This window comes from Columba livia, chromosome 4 (genome assembly GCF_036013475.1).
Source record: "Columba livia isolate bColLiv1 breed racing homer chromosome 4, bColLiv1.pat.W.v2, whole genome shotgun sequence".
NCBI lineage: Eukaryota > Metazoa > Chordata > Aves > Columbiformes > Columbidae > Columba > Columba livia.
The window spans coordinates 59129830-59153555 of record NC_088605.1 but is presented as its reverse complement, the minus strand read 5'-3'; the positions used below and the strand labels follow the sequence as shown (position 1 = coordinate 59153555).

At 41.4% G+C, this 23726-nt stretch overlaps 1 protein-coding gene across 1 annotated transcript in view; it reads right to left on the bottom strand.

Moving 5' to 3' along the window:
- RNF150 (ring finger protein 150) overlaps positions 1–7354 on the bottom strand; it is a 121172-nt gene extending 113818 nt beyond the window's left edge. The window contains exon 1 of the mRNA XM_005499879.3: positions 6508–7354. Coding sequence (XP_005499936.2) covers positions 6508–6973 — 466 coding nt within the window. The 5' untranslated portion in view covers positions 6974–7354. The remainder of the gene's footprint in view (positions 1–6507) is intronic.
- Between the last annotated feature and the right edge of the window lie 16372 nt (positions 7355–23726).

Below are 23726 nucleotides of genomic sequence, written 5' to 3'. Positions count from 1 at the left end.
GCCAAAAACTAAATAATGCCCTTGTTAAGCTGCTCTTGTAAAACACAGCTGCATAGCGTTGTTGTTTCATAAGCAAACCAATCTTCACAACCTTTCTCCATCTACTACAACTGGTGAAAAGTGCTTCCACTCATCCATTTTTGAACTAAAAACCACTCTTTCCACCATAGTGGGAAGTTTACCTTAATCAGTGATTTTCAACATATCCTGGCCGAAGAATTACTTCTAAAGGGTCCACAAAATGCACTCAAGAACAATAAGCCTACTACTGATGAGCTTAAATTCACAGCAAATTCTTTAGCAAACCTGTAGCTTTATGAAACTCAGCATCCACTAATAGGGGTAGTGGGTCAGACAGTAGATATAAAGCCAGGACATTGAATACAGTAAATTTTAAAAGTTGAGGTTTCATCTAAGTGATGTGGGTTTTCTCCACCAGGTAAGAGCAACTGTAGTTCTTAACAGAATTACCTTCCGAGATACTACCTCTAAATGCACCCATGAACAAGCAGTGTCCCCTGAGGTGTCCTTGACCCCTGTTCATCCACATTCAGGACCTGGTCAAACTATTCTGTGGTTGACATGTGGCCTATTCATCTAGATTTCATCTAGAGAAACCAAAACCCTATGCAGTGAAATGAGGAGAGAGCTGGGCACTAATGAAGTCCTGGGTCATGTCCCACTATGGAATCAAGACACAGCAGAGTAAGCCTGTACGGACATAACCAGTTACAAAATATTTTATCTCCCCTTTCTTTTTGCAATGGCCATATACTCCCCTAAATTGTGTTGTACAATGGATACAGTTGGTTTAAAACCTTATGGTTCAGCAGTTATGACTCTGCCAAGATGACTTTGTGGAAGTTACGAGAAATAAATATTATTGCAAGATATAGTATTGCTATTTGATATCCTTCTACATTCAGCTGCTTACACAAACTGCATTTAGTTCCGAAGCATCCCAAGATTCTTTCCTTTGCAAGACACTAAGCAAAAAGCACAGCAACAGTAGTAGATGGTAGCACTGTAGGAAGCAGTAAGCATTAGTAAGTTGACGGATTACGTGGACTACTCAGTCTTTTCCATATCTGATTTCTATGCGTCAATGATTGCATTGTTCGCTCCCTTCTGTACCAAAGAAATCACTAAGTGACTAGAACTCAAATTCCACTGAAAGGAAGAAGTGGGGTTTGTCTTGAAATGAATGTTGTTTCTGTGCAGGTTAGCTATGCAGAAGTTATTGGGAAGTGGGGAAACCATTGGGCTATCCCTTCATGAAGATCTAACCCTTCATCAGCCTGGCTTGTGGTATAAGGAGGCAGAGGTCACCTGAAACTCAGTCATCTCACAAGACAATGCACTGTGAACTTCATCAAACAAGCGTGGCAAAATAGCGTGTTCTTTTAGCCCTTTGCTTACATGAGAAAAGTAGAAAGTGTCTTCTCTTAGCAGCAAAAGACTCTCTTCAAATGCTGACACTGAGCTAACTGGAGGTTTCTCTCCCCTTTTGCTGAAAATGTTCCTGTGCTCTGTGACATAGCATGAAGGGGGGCAAGCACAGAAATGTATCTACAATAAACAAGCTACAATAGAGTTAACACACTAGCCACAGACTGCCACACTATTCTAAAAACCCAAGCTAACAGATACCATTTTAAAGCCAAAATACCAACGAGACTAGAACAAACCATCCCTAGATCAGAAGTGATAGAATGAAAAATCCAGAAGCTCCTCTGAGTTCCTAAGAATGAGAGCACAGCTCAGCCATGCTTCAGTTTCATGATGGACAAGGCTCAGAGATGCACTAATCTCTGTCTCCCTTCCCTAATGAGCTGGTTTCTATTAGGAATGAATTCTGGGTGCCTGGAACTGAAAAAATTTATGACAGGCCCTGGAAGCCTCAAATCACCAACCTTCAATTAATCCACGCTTATCCATACGTAAATTCAGTGTGAATGCTGTCAGCACATTGTCTTCAAAAGAATTCAACAAAAGTTTAGGAAAACAGCTGTTTTAGTAAAGGCACAAATGTAGCTACAGTACTGAATTAAGTCTGTAAAGAGAGAAATCTTCAACTTTAGTGTTTAATTTGCACATCAGTACAAGTCCTAAAGCTACAGGGGAGCCCAAAGCCAAAACTGCTACCAACATGTGTTAAAATACATAAAAGGCAAGACTAGACATTGACTGTGGAACAGAAAGCTAAGTGCAAGGGGAGAAACTATCACTGAACTGAAAGGGCACAGATCAAGGCTGGTCACATCCACAGCATGTGTGGAGGGACACACCTGGTTCTGCAGCAGGATGGCCATGCAATCTGGTGCAGACATGCTGAGCTTTAGGGTCAAAGATGAAGGGAAGAAGTCAGAGTTATCTTAGACTACATATGAGATTAATGACTCAAAGATACAGTTGACAGTTGCTGCCAGGGTGTATGACCAATTACAGAAAACGAGCTATCTGCCTCTCTGTGAAAATAGCCCGTCATATGTACAGGACATGACTAAATTTTGTGATGGCATGCACTGGAAAAGCAGAATACGGAGAATGCAAAACTGCCTGACTCACACACGCTTCTGGTGCAAAATAATTAGGATACAATTACTTCATAAAATGATCATATCCATTCTGTGAGATATTCTGATGCACCCCAGCATTCAAACTGAACGTTACAAACTGTATTGATTACAAAGGATTTGATTTTTATGCACATATGGATCATATGTACAGCTGCAGTTAACATCCCTCCCTAGCCCCAAGCACCTGACAGGTGCCCGAGTTAGAAGTGGTCAGCCTCAGCTCCCTTAGCAGTTAATGACAGCTGGAGAGATAAGTTCTCACCTTGAACCATCTTCTGGAAGGCTCCTTTACTGTATATATACAGAGCACAGGGGAAGTATAAGGACAAGTGCTACAACAGGTAGCAAGAATACTTCCAATTAATACTAAGTTATTAAATGCAGATGCAATGGCTAGAGCCTTTTCTAACCCAAACAACAGCTAACTTGTTCTGAAGAAGAAAAAAATGCTGATCAGAACCCTAGCCAACACCATGGATTATTCTCCTGGAGGAAAAAAAGAACATCCTCTGTATTATTAGAGTACTTTTCTACTAGAAAAGTTGATTTAGGAGAAATAAAAAGCATCTGAAACAGAAATTCTAGATGCTTTGGTTCCTTCTCCAGTTAAAATGTACTTAGTCAAAAAGCAGAGAGAGTTGGACTCACAGCTTCTATACCATACTTCAAGCCAATAAAAATAACGATGCTGATTTGCAAAGGCTGTGGCAGATGATGCAAAAGCGAAATGTGTCCTAGCACGAGAACCACAGAGCTCTGCGCTCCCTGTGAACACAGATGTCACAACTCTACCTTACTGTTCTGGATGTGCAAGCAGTGACCGAAGAACAGCCTCCCTGAAAGCAAAGGCTTTCAACGCAGTGACTGAACTGGTTTACTTTGTTGGTTCTGTCTTGTGCACTACAAATAAATCCTGGAAAGTTCTATTTGAAGATTTCTACAACAGGCTTCAAAATAATAACACCCTGGTTTTGGCCAGGAGTGGGGGTGCCAGGGGGAGGGAGGTCTACCAACCCTTCTTCAAGAATACTATCTTGCTACAGTTGCCTACAGATTTTAAAATCAAGAGGCACCATGCTAGCAAAGGGTCATTGGCATGCACTGTAACAGAAAACAGGAAATATAATTAAACATACAGCTATGAAGTAAGATCTTTGGCAGGAGAAAGAGCTTTGGGGAGAATGTGGAAAGGGTAAAGCACTAGGAAATAGCACAGTAACATGGTCAACGGGGAATGAAGCACAGGGGTAGAGATGAAGAAATGAGAGTGGGGGAGAGGAGTAGAAAAACAAGCACAAAGAGAGAAAGTGGCAGAAAAGAAAGAAGGCAAAACATACAGAAGAATGTGCATAAGGAAAAGAAACATCTCTTTTAGGAGTTCCTTAGTAAGTGCAGGAGCCACATTGTTAGGCAACAGGATATACTATTTTCTGTATAGAAAGAGTTTATTTAAGCTTACATGAAACCTCAAAAAACAAGTCTGTGGGAGAAAAGAGAGAGAGAGTAACATCGTATTTCTTTCGACTTTTAAATTGCTTTTTAGGTCACCCTCCCCTCCCACCCCCCAAGTATTTTCCAGGATGGAATTTTGTTCTTCCCACTCCAGGATTTGGCGTGGGCAGAGCACCGCAGATGCTGCTGAGCTCAAACCCCAAAAAATCTGATTCATTCTTTCCTTGAATCTTGTTCTATCATTTAGACTGGGATTGAGCAAACGTCAAAGGCTGCAAGTCAGAAAGATAATTTTACACAGCTAATACATTCACTTTGTCCCAGCGTAACAGCAGTACAAGAAGTACAGCAAAAATAAATCCACTTCTGCATCTCTGCTAGTTTGTCAAATATTTGGTTAAGAATAATTATTTTTCCTCCTGTTCCAGCAGGCTTATGCTCTAAAACTCCTCTGAGCTTTGACTGTACACAGAGGGCAGGTTTTCCCTAAGGGTAAGACCAACAACCCTTTTTCAACTTCACAGAACACAAATCCTTAAAATGAAGACAACGTCATACAATCAATCAGCAAAGCCCTTCAGTCTCACTGATCATGTTCAACAAGCCCAGATTATTTTCTACAAGTTTGCTTTCATTTCAGCCTCTGGTACTGCACAACCACACTGCTGGGTATCAATTCAGTACTCAAAGAAAGATTCTCAGATTAAACTGTAAGGAGTCATATGACATAAAAGAAGATGCCCCCAAGATAAACGATGCAGTGTTCATATTTTTGAAAGCTGAGGTCACTTTCAGTAAGAAAGATTCCTTGCTTACTTCATTTGAGACTTTAAAACAAACAAAAGTTCTAACATTTTAAAAGGTTAGACACATTTTTCACTCCCACTGTTTCTTAATAAAACACCATTTATGTGGGAAACCAGCTTAGCGCATACTTTAAAACCAGGCAAACCATTAATTGATCCAACATGTTGGCAGTTTTAGAGAAACTCACTAGACAAGAATAAACGATGCATCTTAAGTTTTAAAACAATCTGAGCTTTACTTTAAAGGTGCGTAAGTATGGCAAGCTCCTCCTACTTTATACTGCTTAGTAAATAATCTGTGATACTTAAAGTACCAAGTAGTATAATCTGAACAGCTACCAAACCATGTGCAGGTTATAAAGCACTGTTTTAAGAAGCTCAAGAGGTTATGAGTTGCTTACCTCAAAAGAGAAATGGAAAATACTGCCCCTCCTCCCCCCCCCCCCATCTTCCACCAGTCCTACCAAAGAAATACGAATTTGCCCAAATAAATGGTTAATCTCTTAAAGAGGCTGCACACAAGAGGTTCCAGAAGAACTACGTTCACATTAGCAGTAGTATAGCACTATAGGTAGGCAACAAATTGTTTTTCAGTACATCCATGCGAGCTACTTTACTGTGGAAATTTAAAATGTCATTAAACAACATCCTATTTTGCAGCCTTTGCATGTTTCAATTTACCCCTAACTCGGCAAAGATTCAACTGGCATGAAACAGCTGGGCATGATTAGTTACTGGATGCAAACCAAACTGAGATTTCACAATAGGTGGCATTTTAGTCTCCATGGCATAGGCTGCTCATGTAAAAGACCAGTGACCCTTGGCAGAAAACACCGTCCCTAAATATAAATCTGGTGATTTGTTTTTAAAGCAACATTGTTTCAGATCAAGCATTGTTACAAAACCAGCAGGTTTTGTGGGCATAACCTGAGGTTCGGGTCATTTCAGATGACTGGATTTCTGCTCGGTTCTAGTTGACGAGCACATGTTGGGACCTGAGCATCCACGCGCTGACATGGCACGCACAAACTCCATCAGAGCACACCTGGCAGAGTGAACCCCCTTACAACCCTGGTCCTAGACAAAATATCTCAAATTCTCACCAAACCAGATATTTGCTATTCCTAACCAATCCCACAGCTTTTACAGTATCACAGTCGAGACAGCGGATGCTGAGTTCCCTGCTTTATTGCATCTCCTGATATGCCTGCACCGTAAACACCATGCTTCTTTTCTGAAGGTCTTGATCACACCTGATCCCATATGACACCTGCCAGAGGATCCTCAGGACTCACCAAAACATCAGTGTCCCACAGTGGACTCAGAGTCCCATCCATTTCTCCGTCTAGACCCAAACTTTACATCTCCCAAACTTTTCACCCCTGGAGCACCAGCATGCATCACTGCTGGCAGCATGTCCATCCCTTGCCATGGCAGCATGGCAAGGTGCTTCAAGGCCACCGGGATGGGCACCCATCACCCAGCAAGGCCTGCAGCCCACCCCAGTCCCTGCCAAGAGGCACAAAGACATCTTCCCCCCACCGGCTCCCATCCCAAGGACGCGAGGCAGCAAAGCAGGTTGCCACACATGGGAAAACTGGGTCCGTCCACTTGCCCAGCGCAGACCTCAGAGCGTGCCCACGGAGCACGGGCAGGGTGCTGAGGCTCACCTGCGTGGGGCATGGTGATGGTCTCATTGGCGTTGCTGGAGCCCACGTTGTAGATGACCACAGCAGAGGCGTTCTGGGCAGCGGCGTGGCGGATCTTGTCCTTGTAGGTGCAGTTGCCCCGCGGGATAAGGGCCACCCAGCTCTTGCCTGGCGCCGGGGCGTTGAAGCGGGTGCTGGGGTCGCAGGCATAGCGGTCTGTGGGCGAGACAGAGAGGGCCACCTGCCCGCGGGCGTCCTGCTTGGGCGACTGCTCGCCGTAGCGCCCGCACTCGCTCTTCTCGCTGCGGAGCTCGGCACTGCCGGCCGCCGGGTCGGCGTAGGTGATGTTGACGAAGGCCGTGTACCACTCCTCCTTCTCGGCCACGGTGAAGTCCAGGCACAGCAGATGCACGAAACAAAAGGACAGCAGCCATGTTGAGAGAGCCAGGCTGCGGCACGCTTGGATTACAGACATTGCCATCTTCATCTGCCGGGCCCCCCCACCCCGGCCGGCCCGCCCGCCCCCGCCCGTCTGCGCCGCGCCTGTGCGTGTGGCGCGCCCGGAGCAGCCGGCTCCGTGCGGGGCGGCGCTGCTCCCGCCGGCCGCCGTGCGGGGAAGGGAAGGGAAGGGGGAGGGGGAGGGGGGCCCTCCCCTCTCTGCAGCCTGTCGCCTAATTCATGCCGGGGCCGTTTGATTTCCTCGGGCTGGCCCCGTCTCCGCCCTCCCTCCCTCGCCGCCTTGCTTCCTCCTGCCCCTCTGTCCCCTCCCTCGCCCTGCGCCGCACAGCTGCCTCCCCCGCTGCTGGCAGCTCGGCCGGGAAGGCGCGGTGGAGGGGGGTTTCCACACGCACACACACGCCGGGCGCCGCGCCCGCCCCGGCCCTGGCCCCGCGGAGGGGCTGCGCTCCCGGGGTGCGGGGCGGCGGGGCCGCCGGGCGGGGCAGCGGCGGCGCGGCAGCGACACCTGCCGGCCGCGGGGCGGCAGCGCGGGAGCCGCCGGGGCCCTTCGGCCCCGCCACGGGGGTTGGGGCCGAGGCCAAGGGAGGGGAGCCGGTTCCGGGGGCTGCGCACAATTAGTCGGTCACACCTTCAATTGGTTGTTTTATCCGCGATTCTTTTATTATCATCACTATTTATTTTCTCCTTTCCGGGCTGCTGCAGTATAGGTTAAGAAAATGGCAAACGTGAACGTTGCAATCTAATTCTGCCACAGAGCTTAGAGGGATCATCACTTGTGTATTTTTAAAAGTTATTTACCTCTGTGTCCAGGTTTTAAAATACAAACCGAAGGCATTTCTTACTCTACAGCTCTGAATGAGGCTGGCACATGCATTTACCAAAACTGGGTACGCAACTGACAGGGACAAAACCAACATAGAAGTGAAACCTCTGAAATTGACAAAGCAGCTCTCTGGAAACACTCAAGAATAGTCCAATTTTGACTCAATGAAAGCCCAGATTTGGGGATTTTTAACATATAAAACACCCAAAGACAGTTTGGGCCAAGACTTAAAAGCCTTTCACACCAATAGGGTCAAAATGCAACCATCTATCCTAGTGCAAGTGAGTAGCAAAAATCTGCTTTTCCATAACTATGTTCAATAACAGAACATCTCACAAAATGAATATATATTGCCTATTTTATCCTCCTTGTTATTAAAATCTGCTGCTAGAAATACCATGCCCTTCCATTTAGATGAGATGCCCAAGTATCTTGCTAGCATCAATATTTGCCTGTTTCCAGACTACATTCACAGCTGCCATAGATGTAAATAATCAGACGACAACATTAACTGTACTTTACACACGTGCAAATGCTGCTTTGAAAAAGCTAGTTTCTCAAAGTTGAAAAAAGTGAATTTGGGAGAAAAATGTACAGGTGAACAGGGGAATAAAATTGAGAGGTTTACAGGCAAATATGGTAGGTTGACAAAAATCTGCCATCAAGCAAGAGAACAACTTTCCTTGAAAGCCCATTCCTGGAGAAGTGAAGTCACCAGCTAAGAAAAAAAAATCCCATGTAGAAGTGACATTGAGGAATGAAAGCAGATGGCAATCAGCATTAATTAGAAAGTGTTGAGATGTCATAAGGGAAGCAAAAGCCATAAGGGGAAAATACATGCCTGGAAGGGCTATGGGCAATAAAGCATTTGTATATTTGCAAAAGTAAGAAGCATTATTAGAAGAGAAGGCAGAAAAGGCGTAAATGATCAATAAATATTTCAGGTTTATATTTGGAAATAATGGGAGAATGTGTTTGCCAGATTATTGACTCATAAAACAGAGATTAAGCAGCATATGAAGAACATATAAAAACAAGCAGACCTGGAAAAATGGCTCACATGAATCCCAAAAGACTGGGCAGGAGGGTGGAGAGAATAACCAGCTCTCTGAGGCTACTTCAAGTAAATCTTGGCATAACAGGAAAATCTTGAAAGACTGAGTGTTCAGTTTCCTGATAAGATCCAGAAAAACTAATTATGGTGACCAGGTTGTTACAGGCTGGTTAGCCTAATGTTAACTAACGCCAAAAAAACCCCAAACAACCAACCAACAACAAGAACCAGCCAAACAACAACAACAAAACCCAAAACAACCCCCCAAAAAACCCAAACAAAACCAAAACAAAAAAACAACCCCACAAACAAACAAAAAAACAAACACAAGAGAAAAAAAATCCAATGTATGGCTAAACTTTCTTTTTATGGGAAGTGGCCCGCCAATAAAAACATGATTCATGTTTTTGCGAGGAGATGATCAGGTACAGAGCCATGGCCGTAACAGGTTTTTGAAAGGTATGTCATGCAGTGATACACAACATTCTCATTGCATGTGTAACCTATTAGGGACTAGACAAGATAAACTTAGTCAAAACAGAACATGTTTTAATAAGCTCAATGCAAAAATACGACTCCAGGTGATCAAAACTACTGGCCGCTCTCCAGCAGAACTGAGGAGTTCGTGGTTTATTCTGCACACAGGGGAGGGTTTGGGGGTCAGAGTAGGGAGGAATTGTGCTGTACTCCTAGGGGAAAGGGACCTAAAGAGGATTGAGCTACCCTTCAGGTATTCCAGAGGAGTAACAAGGAGTAGGGAAGCAATTTTCTCTCTGCATGAAGCATCAGAGAAACAGATACTGGAAGCTGTCCAGTTTTGGTATCTGCATTTTAAAAGGGGTATTGAAACACTGGAGAAGGTTAAGAAAGTAACCCTTAAAATAATTTGAAGTAATTCCCCTCTGGGGAGAGACTTCAGGTACCTGATCTATTCAGCTTTTCAAGAAAAGAGGCGATATGATTACATTGTGTAAGTACAGGGAAGTAACAGCAGGTACTAGCAGACTGTTCAAGCTAGTGGCTAAAGGCATAACAAGAACCAAAATTTCAACTTGGCAATGCAACTTAGATAAAAAGTAGTTGTTAAACAGTGATTGTCCATTGGAGAAAATTCAGAAGTGAGACTGTCCTGGGAAGTGAAAGACGAATTAAACAATAAAAATACGACTGGAAATCACGCTTTATTAAAGTGGAAGATATGTAATGCTTCACAATTAATTTATAATCTAGAGATTTCTTCTCACCTTAAAAGCACCGCTGAATAAAAACAACAGGATATTTTATTATTTTTGTTACTGAAAGCTGAACTACAATTAACTAGGTTTGTGCTTTGACTTAAAATCACTCAGTTTGGTATAATGGTTGATGGTAGTTCTTCCCGTATTTTTTGTTCCTGTAGATAGGGACATCCAAGGCTCTCCCTTTGCCACGCTCCCCAGAGCTCCATTCTGGTGCTGGCACAAACCCACCATACTTTCAATGAACATCCAAGCAGCCGTAATATGTCTCCTCTCAGGCCAGCAAGATGTTTGCCACCACCTTACCCTAGACTATTGTCTCTCATTCAAAACAGCCCAAACCCTGTGACTTTCATCCCACTCCAGCCTCCACAGAAGCAGAAAAGGCACTCGACCAGCATGTTCACAAATCACTTTGCCTGGATTACAGTGAAAAGCACAATCTCTGCTTTTATACCTTGTAGAAGGTTACAAGACCATCATATTCAAACTTGAATCCGTGGAATATGGGCACACATTCATTCCACAAGTAGAAGTGGCATGTGGGGAACTCCAACTCCAGATTCTTGATATACAGAAACTCAGAAGCTGGATTTAGGTATTCGCTACATGACTGCCTCTAATATGTGCCACAATACTTTGTTAGATATTGCCCTTTCACAAGGTAAAAATCATTAGTTTATACCCTCTTTCTGTTTAAATGGTAACTGGTTATGCATAGATACTGCTGGATTTGATGTTTGTACCCAAAATTTTGAACCATCTCAAAGAGAATGGCTAGAAATTGCTTCGATTAAAGGTGAGGAATCTCCTCCAGGTTGCTAAGCCCCTCTGTCATGGAATCCCACAGTATTTTGTAGACATCTATCTCAGCCTGTTGGGACAATCATTGCCAAGAGGTAAAATGCCAACAGGTTTTAGAGCTAGGCTCTTGAAGACTAGGCTGCCTAAATTCTGCTGAAATAGGCATTTACCTGGAAGCTAGGAATCTTAATCCAGAATAATACTGAAGATGGCATTGCAGGGTGTTGAGAAAGCCTACATTAGGCACGTGGCTCCCTTAACGGAAAGAGCCTCCAGCAAGCAATTCAGACCATGCAAACTTGATGCCTTACACTGTATATAGGACCTGGATGCATTCAGAGGTCAGTGATCCAGTGTTGAGCTGGGCACAGGCAAAAGCAAACCTGTGGAATACACACACCACAGGGTAGGTGAGAAACCCCATCTCTCTGCTCTCGGGAGCTTTGAGCTCAGTTCCCTCTGCACTGAGAGTGATGAGTCCCCACAGGGGTAGAACCCCAGCAGGTGCAGACTGGGAGAGACCTGGGGTTGGAGTTAGCTCCAGTGCTGCCTGAAGGCTTCTTGATGCTGATGGACAGCAGGAAAAGTTGGCTGAAATACTATCTCTCTGCAGGTGCTGAGGAGAATGAGTTCTTTTTCCTTCCCTAGCTATGAGACTGAAATTGATTTTTGTTTACAGCTGGAGAAGAACAGAAGAGATGTTAACACCGGGAAACCACACAAATGACAAAGCAATACTATCACCTCACCCATTTGCTGTCAATACTGTGCTTTGAGTTAAAAAAAAATGAACAAGTTTGTTCATTTAGAGAGTTAATTGAGCAATACATCTTTTCTTGACTTAACTGACATTTTTAATACTCCATCCGTCTTCTTATTCATATGCTAATAGCTATATTGCCTGTAACTTTATTATAGTATCCTGCCTTAGATGGGAATACTGCTTAATTCTTCTGGAACATTGTTTGAATTACTGTAGCTACTGCTGTGGTTCTGGTTTCATTCACTTAGGCCAATTTAATATTCTTGATAATGCTCTAATGCTCCAAAGAAATCTTCAGAGTGAAGTTCCAGAAAAAAAACCCCACATGTTCCAGACAAGATAAACTCCTCACTGGAGTTATAGGAAAGGTTCCATAGAATTTATAGGGAAAATGACATTTTCATTTAAAATTATTTGAAGAGTTGAAAGGACCTTTATCTTGTTTGATCCTTAATATGTTTTCAGATCCTTATTAAGTTTTCATAGTGAGATGGTGCTCCCTGTGTCCCAGACGCAAAAATCACCACGTCTTATCATATTTGTTTAGTGTCTGCTTTCGGTACAGGGATTTTTTTGCAAACTACAGGAACACAGGAGATTGCTGCTGATGAATATCCTTCTGCCTGTTCCTTCTTCTATTATAGCTTCTTAAAAATAAAGAACATTTGAAAGAAACGTATCTCCTTTATGCAATTTCTTTCTCTTCTGTAATGGCTCACCCAGCTCCCTTAAACTTCCAGATTTTTCCACTTTTCTCATTAATCTCACATAGAGGCTTACTAAGCCCTCAGCCAAAATATTGGCTTTTTCTTTGTGACATAAAAATATAAAAAAGTTTGTGTTCTCCTGTTACTACATTATTTTCATTGCTTTCCTATAAAGGGAGTTATTTAAACCTCTTACTTGGAGAAAAAGTGAACCAACAGAATCCATCCCCAGCACTTCCCCTGTCCAACCTTGTGGTTTCTCCCGCAGTACACCAGTGACTCCATTACAAGTGCTCACCTTACTTACTGCTCCTTTTCTACCTGCCTCCTCCTAAGGCAGAGCATGTGTAACCAAATATATCCAAGGTTTTTCAGGACCTAACAAACTACTGTTATTAAGCTTACCACCTTCCACAGCCTACAGCAGGGAGGGAAGGGAGGGAACTACTGTGATTAGCATCAGATCCAGGTACCTTCATCTTCTTTCTTGAACGGTCAGACAGACTGACTGGAGACAGCCTTTAGCTTAAGTGTGGGATAAGGCTCAAATTTGTATCTCTGTATCTGTGCTAGCTGCTCTGGGGCTGACACACACACCGAGTGAAATGCAGTCCTTCTGAGGCAGAATTTCTTAACACACAAGAACTCACGCTCCAAAACAGTGCCAGTTCCTGGTGTTATAATAATCTTCCAAGGGAAATATTGTGAAGAACCTAAAAAAAGCTGTAACTTATAATAGAGATACTTTCCAAAAAATCAGACAAATTGGAAATGTATTAGCCAAGAGTGTGTAAAGAGTTGAACTTGCTGCAGAAGCTGCATAGAAATGCGTGATTAGAGATGATCTGTGCCTCACGCTGAAAGTTCTTGTGATCTGGAATGAAGAGAGTCATGCTAAGTTCTAGTTAGGTGGCTCATAACTTCTGTGGTATAATGATTAATCTTGGAAGTAGAGGTTGACAGCTACACACCATTCTCTAATGCCTAAAAGAAACAGAGTTCAGTCTTTCTGCTGCAAAACACACTGTCTGCTGTGGACAGCATCCATGAAATATTACTGCAGTTTTCAAATTAGTGGCAGAATCCTGCTTCACACTATTCTGGTCAAAACATATTGGTGACTGTGCTGGTAGTCTTCACACGGACAAAGTTTCTTGCTCAACAGACATCCTGCATCTTGCTCCTTAAGCAGCCATCAGCAGAAGAGGGTGCAGAGCTGTAAAATGCAATGTTCACCTCACCAAGACTACACAAGTTGAATGACATAGTCACACCAACAGATTTTCCAGTGGCTCAGCTTTTGAAAGGAGTCCCCTAAAATTCTTCCACCATGAAGCTATTAATTGCCAGCATGGTAGGTGTGTGAGAGGAGACAAGCTACATGCACACAGCTATGGTTAGGAGATGGTACTTACAAGGGACATTTCCTTTATGGTATCACACTTCCATAAACCTACCACACTTAGATCAAAAGCTGAGTGTACTCAATAACACTGAGATGCTAATGTCTGTCAAGACTTCCATCGATAAGCCTCTGAATGTAATAACAAAAAACAAATATACACAGGATAGTGGTGGGAATGTTTATATGGCAGAATTCAGACATACGCAGAGATTCCTAGTCATGCTTTAGAGACAGGAAGCATATACCTGAATTGGGCATTTTCCCATACTAATACACCTTGCTGCTGAGCTTCAGTAGAGCATTTATACAGTGCCACACAGGCAGCAAAAACAGACACTTGGCTAAATGGAAAATGGGAACATGTTCCGTTGAAAACTGATTCCTGGGACTGATCGTAGTTAATTTGATCATTAATGACCATGATGCATCCAAACAAAATGGGAAATTCATTGATGACATAAAATAAGGTGCCATTGGCAATAGAAAGGCACATATAGAATCCAGGATAACCTTATTGATCTGACTGAGAGATGTGATGAAATTCAATAGTACATGATGTCAAGTCATAAATTTACAGACTAAAAATACATATTTCTGCTCTTAACTGGAAGGTCATTGGTTGGAATACTGGTTCATGAGATGTCAATGTCACAATTATTCCATTAACCTCCCCCCCCACTTCAAATGTGGCCTTACAATGCATCAGCAGTGATGAGGAGGACACAAATCATCTCATACGAGGCCTCAAGAAAGTCCAGCTGGAGTTCTGTATAAGAGGAACTGCACTTGTAGAAGATGCAAAAATGGGCAGCTAAGAGAGTGAGGGAATGAGGAATTACTTGTGAAAAACATAAAAGCTTGGCAATAAGGGAAAGGCTGAAGGGGACATGATCGCTCCTTATTATATATCAGGAAGGCTGAAAATAGCAGTTTAGGATTTGGCACTTAAATAGACTGCAAGTTGATCATACTTAGATGAATACACAAAAAATGAAGGAGTTTTTGATTAACAGAACTGTGACATTTTCTAATTACCTAATTTGAATTAAAGAAGATACGATAAACTGATGTGAAGGAATTATTAAATGAGTGCATGCAATAGCAAGGTTTGGACTAGACGACCGAGGAAATGCCCTTTGTCTATATCCATACTTAGCTTTAAAAGTTGATGGGATATTTCTTTCCTTTCCCTCCCCCAAAACATCATAAATAGTATTATTGAAAGACACCACATGGTGCTGTCATAGACTGTTTTATAAGTTCAGTACACTCAGACATTCATTTTTACAGGTTATAGCCAAAATGCTGTGTAGCTGTGTCATGTTAAGGATATTTTATGGTGTTCCTGCATATGCTATTAAAGTTTGTTTGCTGCTCAGATCTGTGACTGAACACATTCTTGGAAGCAGTGCTACTGCTCAAAGGAAGAATTTTCTTATGTAGATATTAAAATTCCACTTCAGACAGCATTTCTACCACTGGTTTGAATGGAAGTTGCATTGAATCCTAGGAATGCCAAGCGCAAGAAAAAGATAAGAGTCTTGGATTTTGCTGTCTCATTTTTTTATTTTCTTCATTGGATCTTTCTTTAAATTCAGTGGAAGGCTACTTGTTACCTGGTCTGCAAGTTAGACTATAGCCTATGAAGACTTAAAACATAGAATTAATGGAAAATTTTGATGTCACTTAAGAATTGGATAGAGCTCAGATGGGTTTTATTAATTTTGGGCTATTACCAGTGCTCATCCTCTTTCTGCGTTAGATTTCTGTCTTCCTATAAGGCTAGTCTGTAAAAACTGAGTCTTCCGAATTCATCATTTAAATACTTCAGACACTGCATTTAGAGTTTAGATAATAGCCTTATCCTTTGTATTGTGTCCTCTTATCTCATACATTTATAAACTGTTTATCACTACAATTAGAATTACAGAGAAATTATCCTTGCAGGGTAAGAACTGATGAATGATTTATAAGTACTTTTAGCAAAAAAGTCATTCAAGGAAGTTTGCTCATCAAGTCCTATTTCTAATCTCAGATGTGAGCTTTTTCTGTTATATAGAATTGAACAGAACAGTTTGCAATAACATTGTTTGTCTGACAGAGTTAAACTCAAATTGCTCAAATCCTTTTATTGCATTGCACCTTTATTTGGCATATGCCTTAGTGAATAAAAGCTTCTTTTGATGAAAAGACTAAAGGTTTTGTTGACATACAAGTCAACATAATGGTTCATTATAACATCGTCTTGGGAGAAGAGGAGGCTTTTCTGGAGTCAGTATAGGTTTGTTTGTTTTTGTTACAGATTGCAAAGACTAATTAGGAGTCCTGTAAGAGGGTCCATTATGATCACCTATTCTGATTTCCTACAATGCTAATGATGTTATTAACATTTAAACTGTTAATATTGTTTTTAATATCATATATCATTCCTAGAACCATATTTTATGAGTCATTAAAAAAAATCAACTTGTTATCATTTCAGGGAATTATATAGTGTTTATATCCCATTACACTCTTCAAACTTCACAAACTAATTTTTGATCTTCAAAGTAAGGTTGTAGAAATTCATTAGTTGACTCCTAAGCTACCGGTGAACATAGGCAGAAGTTACTTGCACTATAAATAATTTTTCTCTCACTATCCAAACTGACAATAAAAACTAGCAAAATGTTTCAATAGGTGATAAGGCTGCTCCACTCATTTTGTAGATGACAAGAAGTATATATAAATGAATTTAGAAAAGAACTAAGGTTCTTTTCTCTAAGCATAGCACGGCCTTGTTCTGTTTTCTTTACCTTGAATACTTTAGTCCTAAATAGAGTGCTTTGTTTAGTCACTGAATGTAACTACCTGTTCGGACAAAAATAAGCCAACAAGAAGTTTTCTCCCCAAATGCCTGCTTGCTTCCAAAAAGCCCAGAGAGATCTAAGAAAAATATTTTATCCAATTTATCAAATATTAAGCCTTCCACAGCCCACCTTTCATAAAATCAGCTTTTTAGGGCAAGCTTTTGGAAGACAAGAGGCTGAAATGACTTGTCAGGAAGCCCTCAACCCTTTAGTCTGTTAGGAACTCCAAAGCATTGGGAGAAAACAAATAGAGACTTTCTCTCCACCTTGATGCAGGAGAAGCCTCACAGGCACTCCTCACCACCGTGCTGCAGGGGCAAGGGGAAGGAAGGACGTGACTGAGAAACATTGCTTTGCACTCTTAAGAGTGATGAAAAATCATATGATCAGTGATGTGTGTGCAAGTTTTACAGATAGCTATACTTGAGAGTTTTCTGCCAATGTTCTGCTTTTTCAAAAATTACTATTTATTATTATTATCGTTTAGGAACAGGGATTAATTCGACTGAAAGGTCTCTTGGAATAGTGTCCTGTCTTTGAGCAGGAAACATCTGTATCTTTCTTCTCTAGTTCCAAACAGAAGAAAAAGCGCAACAAAATGAAAATGCTCCATTCCCTCTGTATTTAAAACTTTTAGGGCAATTCTGTGGTACCTGGTCACTAGCTGATCCCTCAGTACAAGGAAACCCTTGATAGACATCCTCAGAGTTAATCTGTGGCTGGGGTCATCCCCTCAAGGAACCGACTGCTCATATAAGTTAGTTTAGGCTGCTCCTATGTGTTTAGCACTTTACCTGACCCAGAAATTTGACCAATGTTCCTTTGCGGTATTTGGAAGCAAGCTGGAAGCTTACAAGCAGTAGCCACAGTGCAACTTTTTTCTGCCTTTCAGAACGGGAGAGCTATTGACTCCTGGGAAGAAGAAAACCGATCCCAAAGAAGAAAACCCATCATTTGTGTCCCCTGTCTGTTTTGGCCACCTGAGAGTGGAGACAATGGGCCGATGTCTGGTTCTGACAGAGGTTAGGAGCAGACCATGACAATGCTTGCATGTAGGCACCACTTCATACCTGCTTAACTATGTAGTAATGTGCATGTGTGGTGGCTTCTAAATTTGGTTTTGTCACAGACCTTCTGATATCTCCGTGGACACCAATTAGTCCTGGACAACACCGTGACCACTAACCATAGAGATACAGAAACTGGGGTAGGTGAAAAAAAACATAACCTGTACTTTACGTGCTGCAATCCAAAAATAGTAGCAACATTTCCACACGATTTAGGAAATATTTGTGCTGCCTTCACGCATATCAGAGTGAATTGTGCAAAAAGAAAAGTGTTTTATTCTGGCGATCTATTTTTAATGATGTTCAGTCTAATGATTTATTCACAGAACCTTGGAGATGGGTGTATTTCAGCGGACATATAATCTATATGAATCGGCATCCCACCTCTGAATGGTCAAAACAAGGAAACACATTGGAATGTACAAAAAGCCCTACGATAAGCTGATGTGAGGTGGTCTGTCCTCTCAGCGTTGCCTCCAGCTCATATTATACTGCCTTCCAGAAATGACTACCTTAAGCCTTGAAGCACAATATCTTTGCTTTGTGCTAGCATCAACCACCAGAAAGATGCACTCTGAAATACCTAACAGTCCAGTCTCTGAGCTTTCCAACACTCTCAGTCACAGTGACATCCCGTAGTAATTAATTCTATTGAGTCTTTCTTCCCAAGGTTATTGAGAAGTTTAGATGCGCTCCTTCACCGGCACATTCAGACGAGAAAATTTTTATATTGACTTCCCAGTCTTCAAGCTACACATTTTACATTAATATTGGAAAAACGTAACAAAAGAAAACTGGCATACTTTAGTTCTGTACACAGCCACCAAGAGCTATTTACACATTCACAGCTTACTGCACTATCTAGCAGAGGCAGAAAGGAAGTCTAGCAAGGGTTTTGATGCCATACAAAAGAGAGATAGCTTTCTCTCTCAAACACACTGATGGTTTAAACCATGTTTCAAGTCAGTCAAAAGATTTTTAATTTTCAGACCACGGTTGAACATAAACAATTTTAACTTAAACAATACAAGCTTTTTACAAGATTAAATGGAACATTCCAAGCATGAAGTATCATTATAACCACTAACAATGTGAATGTAAATCAGTTTATTTATAAGGAAGTAATTTTAGAAACAAATTTTTCATGAGCTGAGGCAGAATGTTTTGTCTCTGCTTCAGTCAGCATAAACAGTAAAAATATAGTGCTTTCCTGTATACTAACACAGTGCTACTTTTGGGTCACACACATTTAGACTGATAGGAATATTTACCTAAAAGACTTTAATTGCACAAATTTATTTGCTTTTCTGTTTCACTTTTTTTTTTTAATCCCATCTCAGCTTAGAACATCAACCTCAATGTGAGTGAAATTGTAGTGAAAAGGCAAAACCATACTCTCTGACAGTAAGCTTCTATTCCCTATTTAAATAGACGACTTGTATGGGAATCATTACTGTTGCGGGCAATATTGTGACTCTCCCGAGTTTAATAAAAATTCAAGCGCCCTTTTACATGGAACAAAATTAAAGGTTTACCAGATGACCACAAGAGGTCATGATTGCTCCATGAAAACAGTTTCTCTGCCGTCTAGTGAAAAAGCCGCTGGTCTCTTACACGTATTGGATTTACTCACTATTTACACGAGTTAAAGAACCAAATATAAAACTAGCACAATGGAGATTTTTGTCTTCTCCATTTATAAAGGAAAAGAAGTTTCTGCAACAAATTCATGGCAATTTCTTAAAACAGGTACCTTTATCCTGAATACATCTTTTCTCACTTTTCTTAAATTTCTTTTTTTGATCATTTCCACATACTCATAGTTCAACTTTAACACGAGGATAAAAGAAGGAGATATTATTTTGGTTATTCTTCTTGCTAGGAGAAACAGCTTATTAGTCCAAAAGAATGGATGGTAAAATTCTAGTTCCCATCCTTCCTTAAGTGACCTTTTAACCTTCTACAATCAACTCTGTCCCTTGTCCCATTCTTAACTTTAAAAAACAGTTGAAATATCATGGAAATGCTTCTCTCTACTTCTCTCTTTTTTTTTTTTTTTCTTTTTAATCTCACTAGCATTAGGAAGTAGAAAAGTTTGAAAACTGTTTAATACTCAGAGCCTTCCAGAGATTCTCTTACACCTAAAACTTGCCTTTTTTTTTCCCCACATAATCTCTTGAAAATGATACTTTCTTAACCACACTTGCACCTAAAAATTCTTATCTAGAAACACATCTCATGTTCTTACAGGAACTTCACCAGTCTCATGTATTTATAGAAGCTTCCTTTTGTCTTGTCCTGGCAAATGCTATCTTGCCAATTCAGAGCACTGTTCAAAGAAGATCATCTTATCTTTGCCCTTTTCCTTGTTTCCCTATATTCCTCTACCAGCTCTTCCTTCCTGGTCACACAGAATATTTGCTACCAGCTTCACCTCGAAAGGCATCGCAATCTCTCTTGGGTTTGCCCCTGATGCATCCTCACCCGCCTCGCCATCCTTCTGCCCATGCTGCCAGTCCCTGCTGCCCACTCACTTCCCAAAAAGCTCTGCCACGGTTTTTGTCCACCTGCTTCGCACAGAAGAGCAAATCACCCTGTCTTCCTTCAAAAGCCTCCTCGAAATCTGTGTCAATTATTCAAGTGGCAAAATATCAAACCCAATGTAGTCAGGCAACCGGTTTGCTCTTATCACTGCCAATTCTCCTTACCTTAGTCTTTCCCAGTCTTTCTCATAGGCTCATCTGTATCCAGCTGTAAGCTCTTTTCTGTATGTTTATGATCCCTCCATTCTAAGTGCTCCTAATGCACTGAAATCAAATAAGCACAGTTTAAGGGTTTAAGTGATGAAGAAGATGGCTTGCACAACTTAATGTGGAGACATGGTCACTCTGGGAATGGGTTTGCATGTCAGCAAATTCCGTCTGGTTTCGAGCAACACAGTAAACAGTTTAAAACAAAAGTATTATCTTGACTACAGACTGTCTTCATTTGGGGCCTGTATGATTGCAGAGCATGTTTCCAAATCCAGTCATGGCAGAGACAATATTAAATTCACTGGAATCAACAGCAAACTCCCCTTGATTTTCAGCAAAGCTGGGATTTCATCCTCAGCTAGGTAGGCAGTTCAGAATCACATCAGCACAAAGAAATTGTTGCAGTGGCCATAGTCTCATCTGGTGATATCACCATGGAAACCTCATCACAGATCAAAGCTAACAATCCAGTACCATTCAATTAGCACCAGTGTCAGGCTATTCTCAGAAGCAGCTACGATTTATTGAAATACTAAAAGCTTGTAGGGCAGATACTGCAAAAGGAAAGAAAATCAATTCATTAATTTCATGGATATATTACAACATGCAAATTTTCTAGCTATAGAGTATATTTGTCATTGTACTTTAAAATTACTTTTAAATAAAGAATTCTGTGACTAATATTAATTTCATATTTTATCCATGACTGTCCTCATCTCACTTTTTCTAACCAGCATTGCTGTTAACTAACATTAGAGAAATAGAGATTCAAGAGGAAAAGGAACTATGTTGGGAAAATAAATGTGCTGCTGATGCCCGTTCAACTTGCGGTACAGAGAAAACGTGTTGAATATTCTGCATAATTGTATACAATTAATGTATGAGAAAAGCACAGTATTGTGGCTTACATTTGAAAGCTGTAATATACCGACTAGCTCTATCAAACAGATTACTTTCTCCTCACATGGAATTGGTTATTTCTTTTGCACTATATGAATCATAGTAATGAATCTGAATACTCTAACTAGATTACTAGACCTTACAAAATAAACTTTATGTTAAATGAAGAGTGATAAAAATGTGATAAAAATACATAATCTAAGATTTCTTAATTTATCATAGCTGCTTCCTGTAGTGCAACAAAACCAACTCCAATGGGTCTACGTCTTCATTGTCTTTCCCATGAAAACTGCAACGTATTTTACACAGAAAGAGTTATATTAATTCTTACACTAAATATTTAGTTTAATGTAAGATTTTGTATCTTCCACCTTCCATCAAATGAACACTGTCTGCTAAATCATATGATGCATATGTACAGATATTCCATTAATTAATGTCCAAGTGTTACAAAAGTATGTTAACTTCCATTACTTTGCTATATTGGTTATTTCCTAGCCAGGAAATAATCTAGCCAGGTTATTTCCAGCACGGCTCTGCAACCAGCAGTGAATCCAGACCCTTTTAGGTAGTTTGAAGTTCAATATCTCCTGCACATTTCATGAAATGGGGGAAAAAAAAAAAAACAAACTATTACAGTTTTACCTCCTTTTTATTCACAAATCCTATACAAAATCTTGATTCCTTCTATGTTTAAGGGAACCTTCTCCCTGCAAATTTCTCTGCTCGCGGCTTCAATCCACCATCAGCATTTGACCCCAAATATCTACTGATCTGACCCTGGACATTTCCCAAAGTGACTGCCTTTCTTGTAGCTGTACCTACTAGTCCTTTGTTGCATCTTTTCCTCATCCGCTCTGTCTGCCGATTCCCTGCAGATGGCTACATAAACCCAGCTATGCTTTCTGTCTCCTTATATATTAAAGCCACACAAGCTTTTCCTGCATTATCAAGTTTTACAGGCATAACTACACCAGGGGAGATGGCAAAGAATCCCAAGTGACAAGGGAGAGGGGTGCTACAGAGACTATACCATACCCTGGTTTAGCTAGTGCCACTTTAAGAAACCATGTTTCTATGACACTATAACACCACCCTTCTCCTGCCATATGTTTTGCCTCTGTTACACGACATGGCCAGCACAGAGATGCCACATATGGCCTTATTGTACTCTAGCTTGCCGCCACATACTATCGGTTTAGGCTGTTGCCTCTGCTTTGAGTGCTGTACCTGCTGCATCAGCTATATGTTACTCAGATGTGTTCATGAAGCCATTGCAAAGAGAATGGTTGGAAGTCCCATCTGTTAAATAATAATAATACAAGTTATTTAGCAATTTGGATTTCTAAGAAGGACCACAATTTTACTTTTCCCCCAGTTTGCAGGGATCAGGTCTGAAATCAGCATGAAAGGCATGAAAAGCTGCAACAGTAAAGGCAAGCACAGCTAGGAGCTGAAAATGCAAAAAAAGGACTAGGCGTGCAGACCAACAAGTGACCAGAGATTTACCACTACAGTCCTACAAAGATGTGGGTTGAGAGGGGATTGAAGTGCCAGCCTTAGGCTATACAACCAATCTTGCCTACCTGTTAGGGCCAAGGACTGGAGCAAGGTTATATGGCCAAGAACCCATGGCCAGAAACAAACTGAGATAACAGCCAAGTCCCACAAGCTCAGGACGGACCCAGGATGGGGACCAACAGACACAGCACAGCCACCATAAGCTCCAGCTGCTGTGCAGCCAGGAGACCTCTATTGCCTGCCCTGTCAGAGCAGAACCCCCCAGTCACAGCAGGGATACCCCTGGGGTTACCTGGCAGCTGGGCAAGAAGTTCTGCTCATCAGTCAACTGCCAACAAGCCTCAGCTGGGGAAAACCTTGCAGCCCTGTCAGTCAGTGATTGAGCAGGCAGCAGGGATGTTCTCTTTCAGTTGATAATGAACACAGGCTTTTGAGGGCTGCTAATGTGTATTAGGCTATAGGAGGTGTCATCTTCCATCAGAGAATGAAAGTGGAAGGTCTGTTTCTGCAAAATTCCCCAAAGTAAAGGCAATAAAAGTTGTGTGGCCACCCATTTCCAAGCTGGATAATTGTATTTCATGTTTATCTTCATTTATCTCTGCATCCTTTTCCTCCAAGGATGTCTGTAGTATTCCCGCACTCTATTTATTAGCTGCAACTGCTCCACAAGAGATACAACTGCACAACAGAGATAGGGCAACAAACTCTCTGCAGATAATATTTGACTAGCTTTCAATAACTGCTTTTATTTTAGCATTTTGGTTCCAGCTTTGTCCTTAGACGGGCTGTGTCACACCATGTTCTCTGCAAGCCTCTAGTGTACATTGCTACATAGCAAGGATAAAATAACAGCAATAAGAAAACCACTCCAAACTCCACATCAGCTTCACCTCAGAT